Source organism: Trichoplusia ni, chromosome 6 (assembly GCF_003590095.1).
Source record: "Trichoplusia ni isolate ovarian cell line Hi5 chromosome 6, tn1, whole genome shotgun sequence".
NCBI classification, from domain to species: domain Eukaryota; kingdom Metazoa; phylum Arthropoda; class Insecta; order Lepidoptera; family Noctuidae; genus Trichoplusia; species Trichoplusia ni.
The window spans coordinates 1681928-1694919 of record NC_039483.1 but is presented as its reverse complement, the minus strand read 5'-3'; the positions used below and the strand labels follow the sequence as shown (position 1 = coordinate 1694919).

Genomic DNA, 12992 nt, shown 5'->3' with positions numbered 1-12992 from the left:
TTTAGCTTTAGTTACCTATCATGTCAGCATAAAGTAGGAATCTTTCATAACATTTACCGAGGAAAATCTAAAAAATAAAAATAATCAAGAAAATGTGGAAGCTATGCAAATACAGCCTACATCATCATCCTACCCTATTAAAACCTCCTTAAAATGCTTAAGGGGACCCCCGACACGCTAATTTCGGGACATTATAATAAATATGAATAACAATACTAAAATTGTTTGTTAATTAAATAAAGATGATTGCGTGGGGGTTTCGTCTCCGGTGTGGGGTGCATGCGAACCGCAGTGTAATAACCGCTTAGGGAGAAGATACACTGTTGTCGTAATATTATACATACGGTTTTGAAGAAAATTGGCATTTTGATAACGAGGATTTAGCGTTAGGTGGTTTAGTGATTTTTATCAAATGCTCTAAAAAGTCGGCCTGGCAGTTACGTACCTAATTTATATATTTAAAAATGTTTTAGTGGTAAGCAAAATGTCGCCCTCATAGTAAATGCAACCAAGATTGTTAAACAATCCCTGGTTATGAAGTTTAATTGTTGCAAGATGGTCATCATCGTGCTAGCCTTTTCCCAACTATGTTGAGGTCGGCTACCAGTCTAACCGGTTTCTAAGTACCAGTGTTTTACAAGGAGCGACTGCCTATCTGACCTCCTCAACCCAGTTACCTAGATGACACGATACCCCTTAGTTAGACTGGTTGTCAGACTTTCTAGCTTCTGACTACTGTCAATGGTGCATGAATAATAGCTGGGACCCACAATTTATCGTGCCTTCCGAAACACGCAGGAACTCGTTATGAGAAAGATGGGCTCCCATCTACGGACCGACCGTGTCAATCGTAGCTTAACCTGTGATCGAAATATAACCTAGCCACCCAGCTCCACGAGCAATTGTTGCACGATAGTAGACTCACGAAAAGTTGAGACGATGCTTTTTTATACTGTTTTTGCAAACATAAATATTAATGTTTAAGATTATACTGTAATTATTTACTTTTAAAAGAGCAACTTTTGTAATTTCTTGTCGGTTCTTCTTAATAAAAATGACATATTGGTGCAGTGCCCCTAGTGTCGCACGTAGATTTGTGTAACTTTTACAAAATGCTTGAAAAAATGGCATATTGAAATGATCACTTTTGAATTTGATGAAGAAGTTAAATGACACGCTTGCTTGCTGCATAGGTCTGTTTGAAACATGTATATTTTATGAATATGCTCGTATTTTGTAGGGACCCCCCAATACTGTCGGCGCACAGTAACTCCGACATCCTGCTGCGGCTGCCGGGAGGCAAGCGCCTGAGGGACATCAAGTGGCTCAGCGTGTGGTGCCGCAGGTTTACTGTAAGTATCCAAAATAACAATACGACGAGCTTCTGAAAAATCTAAATCGTACATATAAGTAGTCCATACTAAATATTAGACTTTTAGGAAATTGGAAATTGGGAAATTTTGTTAAGGTTCACTTTGATGTTCTACTCTAGAACTGAAGTTATGATGAGTTTGTATACTTCCGAATTATTTAGGTAATATAACAAACTTCATTAAACATTTTGGACTAAGTATGTAATTCATGTTATTTTCTACGTTACAAAATTAAATAACATCTAATATACGCAAAAACGCGTTCCGTGCAGTAACCAGCCAAACAAAATATCGATTACTTTTCGGCGCGCAGGGCGCATGTCTACTACTTTCGCGCCAAAACGCGTGGCCGCCATTTGCCGGCGGCTTTCCCGCGCAGCCATTGGTTATGCTCGCTGTGCTCAGCCAATTTAATGAACGCGTTCGCTCGATGTTAATTTGACAAGAATGGGATTTTATATCTGAATTGTCATACCAATTTGCAACATTCAGGATTATAAAAGTGATTTATGAGATGTTGACAAATGCATTTATGGAGTTTCTTGCGCTTCCACTCCATAAGAATGACATTTTGGAACTGTGCACCTAGATTCAATATTAACTTCTTGAAATAAAAACGTTTGATTATGGTTTTGTATTTTGTATATTCTCATTTGAATCTCACCCGGAACTGGAATACGTTTAGTTATCACATCAGTTAAATATTCCAGCACAAAACAGGGTATAATTCTTGAATTATAGCCAATACGTAGCTTTAAACCTTTCCTTCACTTATGACATAATTAAATACATAGTTTAATACAAGTACATACTTACAAAAAAATCTATTAATCTTTCAAAAAAAAGCGTTTATGCTACGAACAGTGTTGCGGCTCTTGTAAACACCGATGAGAAAAGGGGTGTTATCTGGTGACCTGCTTTTTGGCCTCTTCCAAGTCTCAGGCACTGATTATATGCATGTGAGTTATGATGTTTGAATTGAATTGTATGTCCAGGTGAACTTCGGCGACGTGTTCATCCCAAGCGGGCTGGAGGCGCCGCGGGCGCGCGTCCTGCCCGAGTTCCGGCGCCTGGCGCACGGCCTGCGCTCCGGCAACATCAGCGTGCTTGACGCCAAGACATTCTACATCCCCAACCTTCACTACGACGGTGCAGGTCCTGACGCCTACTTCTGGGTCGGCAATGGATCCGAGCCCAACCCATTTGGTACCAAGGTGAATATCACAAAATACTAGTCTTCGTAGGCACTTCTTAAATTCGAATACACTAGATAAACTGTTGATTGAGACGAACGGTGATGTGTTACTGAAGACAGCCACATAACAGCTTAGATAACCCTGTTCAGAATGTAGCTTCGAAATACAAATGCATTTATGGTTGAAAACTAAACAGGAAGATACCAAATCCACTTTTCTAGTGTTATGTTTGTTTTAATGGAATAATATTGAATCTGGAACCAAATACTCTGATGTATTCAAGTAAATACACCTACCGACATATTTGTGACAAGTCTGTTTAACTTTAGCGTCTCCAACTTCTAATTAATTTGTTTGGAAACTATGCTTGTGAGAGAGAGAGAGTGATGACGGAAATTACTAGTGTTGAGTTTTCCTTTCAATCAGGAACATGTGTGATAATGATAATCTATCATCGATTTCAGACTTTATTTTGACACCTTGGTACTGAAGATAGTTGGCATACCAACTCCTCAAGTAAATTGTACAGTCTTACTCCAAGTTGTGGTATTACCCCTCTATCCCCGATCACTGAACCAATAGACCGCCAAAGTTATTACTTATGATAGAACCCATACCTAAAGCCTAAGCTTGCACTTTCCTCCTATTAATCCCAGGTACCCAACGAGATGGGTTCTCTGAACCCGCTGCGTGGCTATCAGGGTGAGGACATCGAGATCCAGCTGCCGGGCAAACTCAGCGCGTACGACATCGACTGGCTCGCGGTCTGGTGTGTCGAGTTCCGCCACAACTTCGGCCACGTTCACATACCTAAAGACCTGGACGTACCCCCAGCGCTGGGACAGACCAAGATCACGGTGAGAAGGGAGCCTGGAGACCATTACCTGTACTATGACATCTTACAAAATGACCTTTTTAAGGACTCGTAGTAGAGGTACAGGTAATTTCTGATAAACTCCAAGGTAAAAAGGGAATGGAAAAAGGTTTTCTTTCAGGTCCTCTAGTCATATAACTGATAGGACTTAAAACCTATGACATTCAGTACGTGACTCTTATGATGGTTTACTGGTAGATTAGTCTTCGAAATTAGTTATAAATATTTATAATAAATACTAATCGTTTTGGAAAACAGGATAGCTGCATTGAAGTCAGCAAGATCATTACTTTAATTTCTTAATGTTTTAACAATAATTATAGGCGTGGTTTTTAATTAACCCCGTGTATTTCATGATGTTTATTAACAGCCTGCCTGGACTAACTTTATTTTTATATGTTTCTTCCGATCTTTCCAGGGTAAACGCAAGTCACCTAACGGGTCTACTAATAAATCTCAGAAACTTGTCATAAGCCAACCTAACAACAAACCACCAACATGGTTCTCATTTGATTGGTTCACGTTAAAATAAGAATAAATAATTTCACTAATCGGGATTAAAAGGCGAACTGATTTTACAAGGTGTCGATACGTCGGTGCACGTGTTTCAGATAAGTCATTTTTGTTAAACGGTGAACTAGGGGCGGATTTTCTCATAAACCGAGGAAGACACAATTTTGCCTTCCAATTATAATACGCCCTTAAAAAAGAGTGTATACTTCTGGTAATACTTAGCTTTTTTATAACTACTACCCTCGCATTAAGGAATTAAATTCTTGCTTCACGGGGGGTTTCACAAACATTCAGTTCACATGCAAAAGACACCCAGAGTCAGGACAAGCATTCGTGGGTCACACAAATGCTTGTCCTACGCGGGGATCGAACAAGCACGTCGCGTCAGTATGGCGTGGTGATCTCAACCACTCGGCTATCCGAGCAGTCTATTTGCCTATTTAATCCTGATTCGTAAAGTACCAGAGACTGAATTGCTTATTCTGTTATAGTGTTACTATTGTTTTTATGTACTTAATAAATGCTTTGTTGTATAACTTAACCGTTTCGTTATGTGTTTCTCTTCGTCTGCTTACCTTGGGATATTTGCACTTTTGCATATTTACAGCCCGCTTGGTGGTATAATCCTGTAAGTATAATATTTATCTATTTTTTTACGCAAATAATCTTAACTAATATTTTATTTTTATTATCCCCTTTCATTAATTTGACTAACTATTTCAATACTATGACTGCATTGATTATAATCATTAGTTACTATATGAGTAACCTGTAATAGTAAAATTTTAGTGAATACTAGCTGTTGCCCGCGACTTCGTCCCCGTGGTTAGAAGATATAAGTTATGATTGATATCTGCCCTGTTTTTTCACATTTTCCATTGTATATTCGCTCCTATTACTCGCAGCGTGATGGTTTATAGCCTAAAGCCTTAACCGATGAATGGTCTATTCAATACAAAAATATTTTTTCGATTTGGACCAGTAGTTCCTGAGATTAGCGCGTTCAAACAAACAAACAAACTCTTCAGCTTTATATATTAGTATAGATTATAAAAACTTTTCGTTACGTCACTAATTCTTAAAGGTGTAAAGCAGTATGGTACATATGTATTTTATAGAACAGTTAGAGCAACTAACTGATGCAAATGTTACAGACCAGCTCCACGACGTCGCAGTCGCCATACAGCGCGACCAATAACTGCAAAGAAATATTAGACAAAAGATTACAAGTGCGATGGGAAATACAGGTAATTAAATAAACAACTTGTTGTTAACTTAGTAAGAAGACACTTTTGCATCATCACTGTCCTAGCCTTTTCAAAAATATGTTGGGGTCGGCTTCCAGTCTAACCGGATTTCAGCTAAGTACCAGTGTTTTACAAGGAGCGACTGCCTATCTGACCTCCTCAACCCAGTGACCTGGACGACACGATACCCCTTGGTTAGGCTGGTTGTCACATTTGCATGATACTTGTTATTTGTATAGTTTCTGCCAAGGTGTTAATTAAGATTCTATTTTTGTAGTGAATATTTATCAAAATTAATGTTTCTTGTGAATTGTTCCAGGTTCGATACCTGGGTATCTACAGATATTTTTATGAAATATTATTTTAAAACTACCAAATTAATTGATAATATCGGTGGCACACGTGTAAACAACGCAAAAATATCCTGTGTTAAATGTTTATCTCTTTCTTTTAAGTGTCAACATAATATTATAACCAATTTCTTCGGTTTTGTTGTGAAACATGTTTTAATCGTATTTTAGCAGTGGTAAGTATTCCACTTTCTATGAGTTTTCATCTAGCTGCCCTTTGACTGGAATTAATAAAGCTTTAATAATTAGTCCTTTAATGTTTCCCTTCAAGCGGGTATCCTGAGATTAAAGGTAAAATATCATTGAAAACATTAGCATTATAATAATACTTGTTTCTATTAAAAAGTTAATAAATAACGCCAGTTATTATGTGTTTTAATTTCTATTGAATACAATACAATACAATACAATACAAATCCACTTTATTGCACATCAAAAGAAAACATTTGATACAGTAAATAACATGTAAAATGTACAAATTGGCGGTGTTATCGCTACTCGGCGATCTCTTCCACACAACCATTGTATGGAGTGGAATGATCCGAAATCAAAAATATATAATATATCAATACTTGAATGTTTTAATAGTGGACAAGTGGACATGTCATGACGTCTCATGTAGTCTTGGTCTCCGTATTAAAAAGGGCATTACAATACGCTCGTGCTAAAACGCTAACCTAACATCAGTAAAATGTGTAACAGAACCGTGTTTACCGATCTAAGAAAAATAACAAACATAATATACACAACGTCATAAAGTATAAAATATATAGCCAAACCCTGATATATCCTCACAAGCAACCCTCCGTCCTCAGGGCGACCAAGTCCAGATCACGCTGTCAGCGCGGCTCCGCAAGGATCAGTACATGTCGTTCGGCATCTCCGGCGCTGAAGGGAGACCCGCCATGGTCGGGGCTGATGTGGTCGTTGCTTATTGGGATACTAGGTAAGTAACAATAGTCTAGTCGGGCTACCCCGATAAATACGCGTGAGTAAACCGTGACATCATTTAATAACAATAGTCTAGTTATAAATAATAAATAAACATCACATACATTTTCAGGTTGCTAAGTATTTTCTTTTTTAGGTGATAAACTAAATTTAGCGATTTATAATTGTCCAGTTCAACCAACTACAAGATATGGTCTGACTATTGATGCAGTTTCTTAAGAAATTCAGAGAATTTATGTCTCTCTCTTCTGTTAGCATAAACCAATCACATCATATTTGATGTATGATAGTAATTAAATTATTGTTTAAAAATGTAAAGTATTCAATTAACGTTGAATACTTTATACTTATTTAAACTTTCGCGTTGCATAATTATATTAACATACAAGAATACTTAATCCCCGTATTCTTTTATGTTGATACATATAATACTAGTTTTACATTATTAATAATAAATGTTTATTTAAATTCTCATGTGATCGCGCCTCACTTCATACCGGTAAAGGGACCCAAAAATCACTTCTGCGTAGGTGAAGTTCAGCGCTCAAGATCCGTGCCGGTAACTATACGATGTAAGTGTTCTATACGTGTAGTGTTTATCGCAGGGTGAACCAGCCTCGTGTGTCAGACTACTGGCTGAGCCACCCGGCGCAGTGCGACGGCGAGCGCGGAGTTTGCCCCGACCTGCGGCTCGGCGGGACCGACGACGCTCAGCTCGGTAATCATTAGCATCCTCAATAACAAATGCTTTGGGGCATGTGTTTTAGGGAACACTCAGTTTGTCTCATCAGTTTTTTGTTCAAATCAAATCAAAACTCATCAATTCAAGCTTGCCTAGCCAGCACTATTGAACGTCAAAGTTACACAGACAGCTCCCCGTATCGCCCATCCTTCATCGCTTCCTAAGTGCTCTAGCTGTGAAGAAGAAACATCGCAACAAGCTCCACAACATAGCACTCTGTCGCTATTGAATTTCATTTGACTCATAACATTTTTTCATGACATTCAAGTCACGCGCCCGAAGACACCCAGACTCAGGACAAGCATTCGTGGTGGATCGAACCCGTGACACGTCGTGCTCAGCGGGTTAAGCGTGGTGTCCTCAACTACTCGGCTATCTGTGCAGTCTTCTTGAATTAATTAAATTAATTAGAAATTGCGAATAGGGACCGTTGGGTAAAATATCAATTTTGACCGCTTGTTCATCGAAGTTTTTCCAAAACTGTTCTAAATTCCCTGACGGATATCTTAATGGATCCATTTTCTTCAGTGTCCGGCAACCAGAAGAACGGAATCACAACTATAACGTACCGGCGCCCCCTTGCCGCCAAGGAAGCTGTCAAGGACAAGGAAATACTTACATCTAGGTCGCAGTCTGTGATTGCAGCCTTCGGGCCTCTGAACTCCAGATACGAAGCCAACGCGCACTCCTTCATGGATACCACCAGGAACGACGTGCAGATGGACTTCGGAGCTCAGGTTCAGAAACATTTACCCAATAATTTACAGTCAATGAAAATAACTTGTCACTACTTTTAACATTTTTTTCTTCCTTGCTAAGATGTGTATTAGATTTAAACATAATGCGTCATGTTTCTACGGTCATAAGTTTACTCACAATTTCATGTTTAGAACGAACGAACGTTTTTTCATCTTTAGTCTATTTGTTGGGAACCCTTAATAGTCGCGAGTCCGACACCCACTTCACTGGTTTTGTTCATCCCGTTCGTTCATGCAATAGATTGAAAAAGTGTTAGCTTACATTTATGAAATATAAATAGAATCACAGTCTAGATTAAATAAGATTAGAAATATGCTTTATTGCACACCATGGAATTGCAGCAGCGATATCTTATATCATAACAATATTTATCCAAAAAGGTTTCTCTCCCCGGAATACTAGTAGCATGTGGCAGTCCAAAAAGATCCCCTTTTCTCTGTTCACAAGTGCTATAGTGTTATTGTGCAATCGCGTCGGCTTGCAGAACGACAACTCGTGCAGCGGGCTGGCGGAGGCGGCGGCGCCGGGCCCCGCGGCGTGGCCGGCGCGCGTGCTGGCGGGCGCGGGCCGGCTGCGCGCGCGCCTGGGGCCCGCCGCCGGCGCGCGCGGCTACACGCCCCTCACCGGTACACGCCTTGCTGCCGTCTAGGCTCGCACAGCACGGACCACCGCCCACAACTACAAAACGCCGCTACTGCCATATTTACTGTAGTTTAACGAGATGTCATCAGCGAACAAAACACGGTCAACATGGTCCCTCCACAGTATAGGGCAGGCCCTTAATGTAAATGCGGAAGAGAAGAGAAGAGAAGACACTGCTCGCTTTTCTTTATAAATTGCGTAAAAAGTGCAAGAAATATGCCAGTAGCGGCGTTTTGTGGTTGTGGCCGGTGGCCCGGGAGCCCTTAGTTACGTATACAAGGCACAGGTGAAGAAGGACGACGCTCATTGACATAATTGTAACTTTGCCTTTAATGTTTTGTTTCATGCAGACAATGATATAAGTAGTGGGTTCCTTGCGTACGGTAACTAAGCTATTCTTTTTCAATCTGAATTCCTTAAGACAATTATAACGACCTTAACTTTAACGAACTTAATTTATCGAACCCTTTGACTCGAAGGACCAAAACAATATTGATCTTGAAATCCAGGTCATCCATCGTGGGGCATCGCGTGGTACATCAACGACCTGCTGATTCCTGAGATTTACGTGGAGAGAGGCAAGACTTACACCTTCTTGGTGGAAGGTGGAGACGACAGGACCAACCCAGCCAAGTATGTCACAAAAGAGTAAACATAATCGTAAAAAGAAAGACTGACTAAGGTCGGCTTGCAGCAAATTCTCTAAAATCTCGATTTTACTAACGCTAGATTTTGCTCTTTTGCTCTCTTAAGGTTTCGATCGAGTCTACCGTACCCCTTCACGAAATTATTAATATATCTAATTTATTAATAATTTCAGATCATCTGTCATTATTAAAATACTAGAATAGAACTACACGCCGGTTTAAATCGAGGAAGTCACTTTAAATCGAGGTTCTAAGCTATATCTGTAATGAGGAAGACGTTCAATCAGATTTTGACCTAAAACAAGATTTTTGATCCAGTAAATCTCGCTTTAAAGTGTTCCTGCAAGTGGCCCTAAGCTTAAAATGTGGGAAACATAATTTTATATATTTCTATTTCCCTAACATTTCCCATACTTTGACTTAGACTTTGTATTATAAGATGATAATACCGACACACTGTCGACTGTATTTTCAGATTCCACCCGTTCTACATCAGCGACTCCTCGGAGGGTGGCTTCGGGCAGAAGAAGGAGGAAGACCAGAGGAAGCAACGCGTGTTCGCCGGGGTAGCGTATGATAACGAGGGGTATCCCTATCCTACCGCCGGTAAGATACGCTTACTTTCATGTATTACTAGGTTCTTATACACCGTGATTTCTTAGTCGTCTTACAAAAGCAGCCCAGTTCATGTATCCAATGACTAGAACATGTTTATGATATTTTTATTCAATATGATGATGCAATTCGTAGTTTTTTAGAAACACAGCTCTGTTGCGAGCGCGGTCCAACCCTTGTAATAATGGTGAGGGGCGCGGGCGGCGGCGTTTATCATTTTCAAGAGTATATTTCAGATTTCTCTTGTTTAATTTTACTTATTATCTTAGCTGATGATAAAAAGAAAAATCGCGCCTGGGGGTATTTTACGTCGGATACATGAACTAGGCTGCTTTTGTAAGACGACTAAAAAATCACCGTGTAGACCAGAGGTTTATGCGTACGCATCCTTCTTACACCACAGCAGATATCTGTAGGAGGAGCTCGTGGCTAAACTATAACCGCATAAGTGAATCGATCACAGGTTAAGCTACGCTTGACGCGGTTGGTCCTTAGATGAGTCCTTGGTTGGTCCTTAGACCATCTTCGTCATAACGAGTTTCTCCGTGTTTCGGAAGGCACGTTAACTTGTGGGTCCCGGCTGTTATTCCTACATCTTTTACAGTCGTTACTTGTATTCAGTCAGAAGTTTGAAAATTCTGACAACCAGTCTGACCAAGGTGTATCGTGCTGCCCAGGTAACCAGGTTGAGGAGATCAGATAGGCAGTCGCTCTTTGTAAAACACTGATACTTAGGTGAATCCGGTTAGACTGGAAGCCGACCCCAACATAGTTGGGAAAAGGCTAGGCCGATGATGGATATCTATTTGGCTAAACGTTGTGTCACATGTATAATTTTGTTATGCGACACTCGTTTTAATGACTACGGGCTTGGATGACTATGAACATTGCAGTGGGCCGCTACTGCGAGTGGACGCACAAGACGATCGACCAGGCGGCCGCCTCCGAGACGTTCGAGGACTACATGAAGACGCTGCAGCTGGAGTGCCACGACGGAGAGCCCGCCGTCCTCAACTGGACCGTGGCCCACGAGACGCCGGACCTACTCTACTACCAGGTACACTTCCCTCTTCATACAACACGAGAAATGACCCTCTGGCCCGCACTACTGGCCGGTGGAAGCCAGCGGTCGGTGAATGAAGGATTTCAACGCATTGCCATCCACCGACACAAAAACATCGATGACAGATACAGCGGTACAGGTTTAGTCAGTAAGAGTCTGACACTCCCCATATCCTCCCCCGTGGAGTGGGGTCCATGAGGGTTCCCCCCGCTAACGAGCGTGTTTGTCTTGCAGTGCTACACGCACAACAACCTGGGCTGGAAGATCCACGTGCTGGACGCGGGCGCGCCCGTGCCGCCCGCCGGGGCCCCGGGCCCGCGCGCCGGGGCCCCGGGCCCGCGCGCCGGGGCCCCGCGCGGCCCCGCCGCGGGCCCGCTGGCCGCCGCGCTGGCCCTGGCCGCGCTCGCTCGCAGCTAATGTCCCACTCACACGGTGTCCCGCACCTACTCACACATCGACGCGAACATATTTTTCTTACATTTTTTTACAACTTTACTACTGTTTTTATACTTCAAATACACATCTAATGTTAGCCTAGTTTTACAAAGTCTGCAAACAATTTGAAGACAATAATTTTGAATATGGACCGTAATGGTAGTTTGTTATCTATATTGACGATGAAGTAGACAATAATTTTGAATCTGTATTCAAATGTGACAATAAAGTAGGATACGCAAATAATATACACATTAATTTACATTTTTACATTGTTAAACTAATAAAACTACATTATACAACCTATTATAGTAAGTTGTTTTATAGTTAAAGAAAATTATGTACATTGTACATTGGCTTATATCACCTATATATTATGTATACAAAATAGTTGATACAAATTCAAAACTAATGTACACGTTCGTTCAACGGTATCGGTGTTTTGTTTTTAAATGAAAGTGATAATTTTTTACCTCTAACAAATTCGCGTCGATTTTTCCGAGTAAAGATTGTGATATTGTTGGACGAATTTAGAATGTTAAGAGTATGGAATTCGCCAGTTTGTACAGATATTTATAAAGAAAATGGGTAAATAATGTCAATCTACGTACATAATATCAATTTCATATCAAATGTGGAGCGCGCAAGTGCATTTTTACAAATTAGGATTTTGACGATATCTCTAGTAGCCCTTATAAGTAAGAACCCCTAACTTTGAACTCTTTAAGTCCGTTCAAGGTATCATGTCGGCCTATGTACTTAAATATTAATCGTAATTTGGGTTTATCCTTAGTGGAAACCATTTTTTACGAATCGTATAGCATTTTAATGTAAGAGGATAAAATACTTTCTCAATGTAATAAAATGTGATTCTTCTTTCTCGGAATACTAAACAGACATGCTTCAAACATTTTCTCACTACAACTATCGTTAATATAAAGTATGTATTATCACAGTTGGCATCGAACACTCACCTTCGTGGTAATAACTGTGAATTCGATTTACTCGAACATATTCAAAATTCTTAAATTTGGTAACTTTAAATAATTACTGAATGACGACTATTGACCATAGGTAACGAGATACTATAAATATATAACTAATATAGGTATATTCCATATTTACTGAATTTTAAACCTGGTTTATGCGACAATTTTGAATTCAAATGAATAACCATAAGTAAATGGTTTCCATATAAATTGAAAACATTGACAATAAAAGATTACATCTACAATTATTCTTTAGAAACGTTTATTTTTAAGTATATTATTATATAATATTATGATTATAATGTCGTGTGCTTGACAATAACAAATAGACTAAGCCATTTTATATATATTAAATAAAAACAAATATTTAGCGTGAATAATTCTTTAGAGATTTTGAAAATTTGGAATGTCGGACAATAAAATATCTTCTATAATAATAATAATTTTAGTATAATGTATGAAAATGATTTTAAAATTCATTAGCTTTCCAAGTGGATTTTATTATTCGACAATAAATTAATAGTAAATAACTTTTTGGGCTGTTTACATGATGTAATGCGTAAGTAGAGTACCTAATGGTTCTGATTGAATAACGA

General features: G+C 39.7%; 1 protein-coding gene across 1 annotated transcript in view; it reads left to right on the top strand.

Annotated features, from left to right (window-relative positions):
• The window catches only part of LOC113495092 (protein Skeletor, isoforms B/C), a 35009-nt gene extending 23620 nt beyond the window's left edge, over positions 1-11389 (top strand). Inside the window, exons 3-14 of the mRNA XM_026873686.1 lie at positions 1241-1352; positions 2369-2587; positions 3226-3426; positions 5111-5203; positions 6369-6499; positions 7110-7222; positions 7775-7983; positions 8490-8631; positions 9157-9280; positions 9770-9900; positions 10803-10966; positions 11207-11389. Of these exons, the coding sequence (XP_026729487.1) occupies positions 1241-1352; positions 2369-2587; positions 3226-3426; positions 5111-5203; positions 6369-6499; positions 7110-7222; positions 7775-7983; positions 8490-8631; positions 9157-9280; positions 9770-9900; positions 10803-10966; positions 11207-11389 (1822 nt within the window). The remainder of the gene's footprint in view (positions 1-1240; positions 1353-2368; positions 2588-3225; positions 3427-5110; positions 5204-6368; positions 6500-7109; positions 7223-7774; positions 7984-8489; positions 8632-9156; positions 9281-9769; positions 9901-10802; positions 10967-11206) is intronic.
• The last annotated feature ends 1603 nt before the right edge of the window (positions 11390-12992 follow it).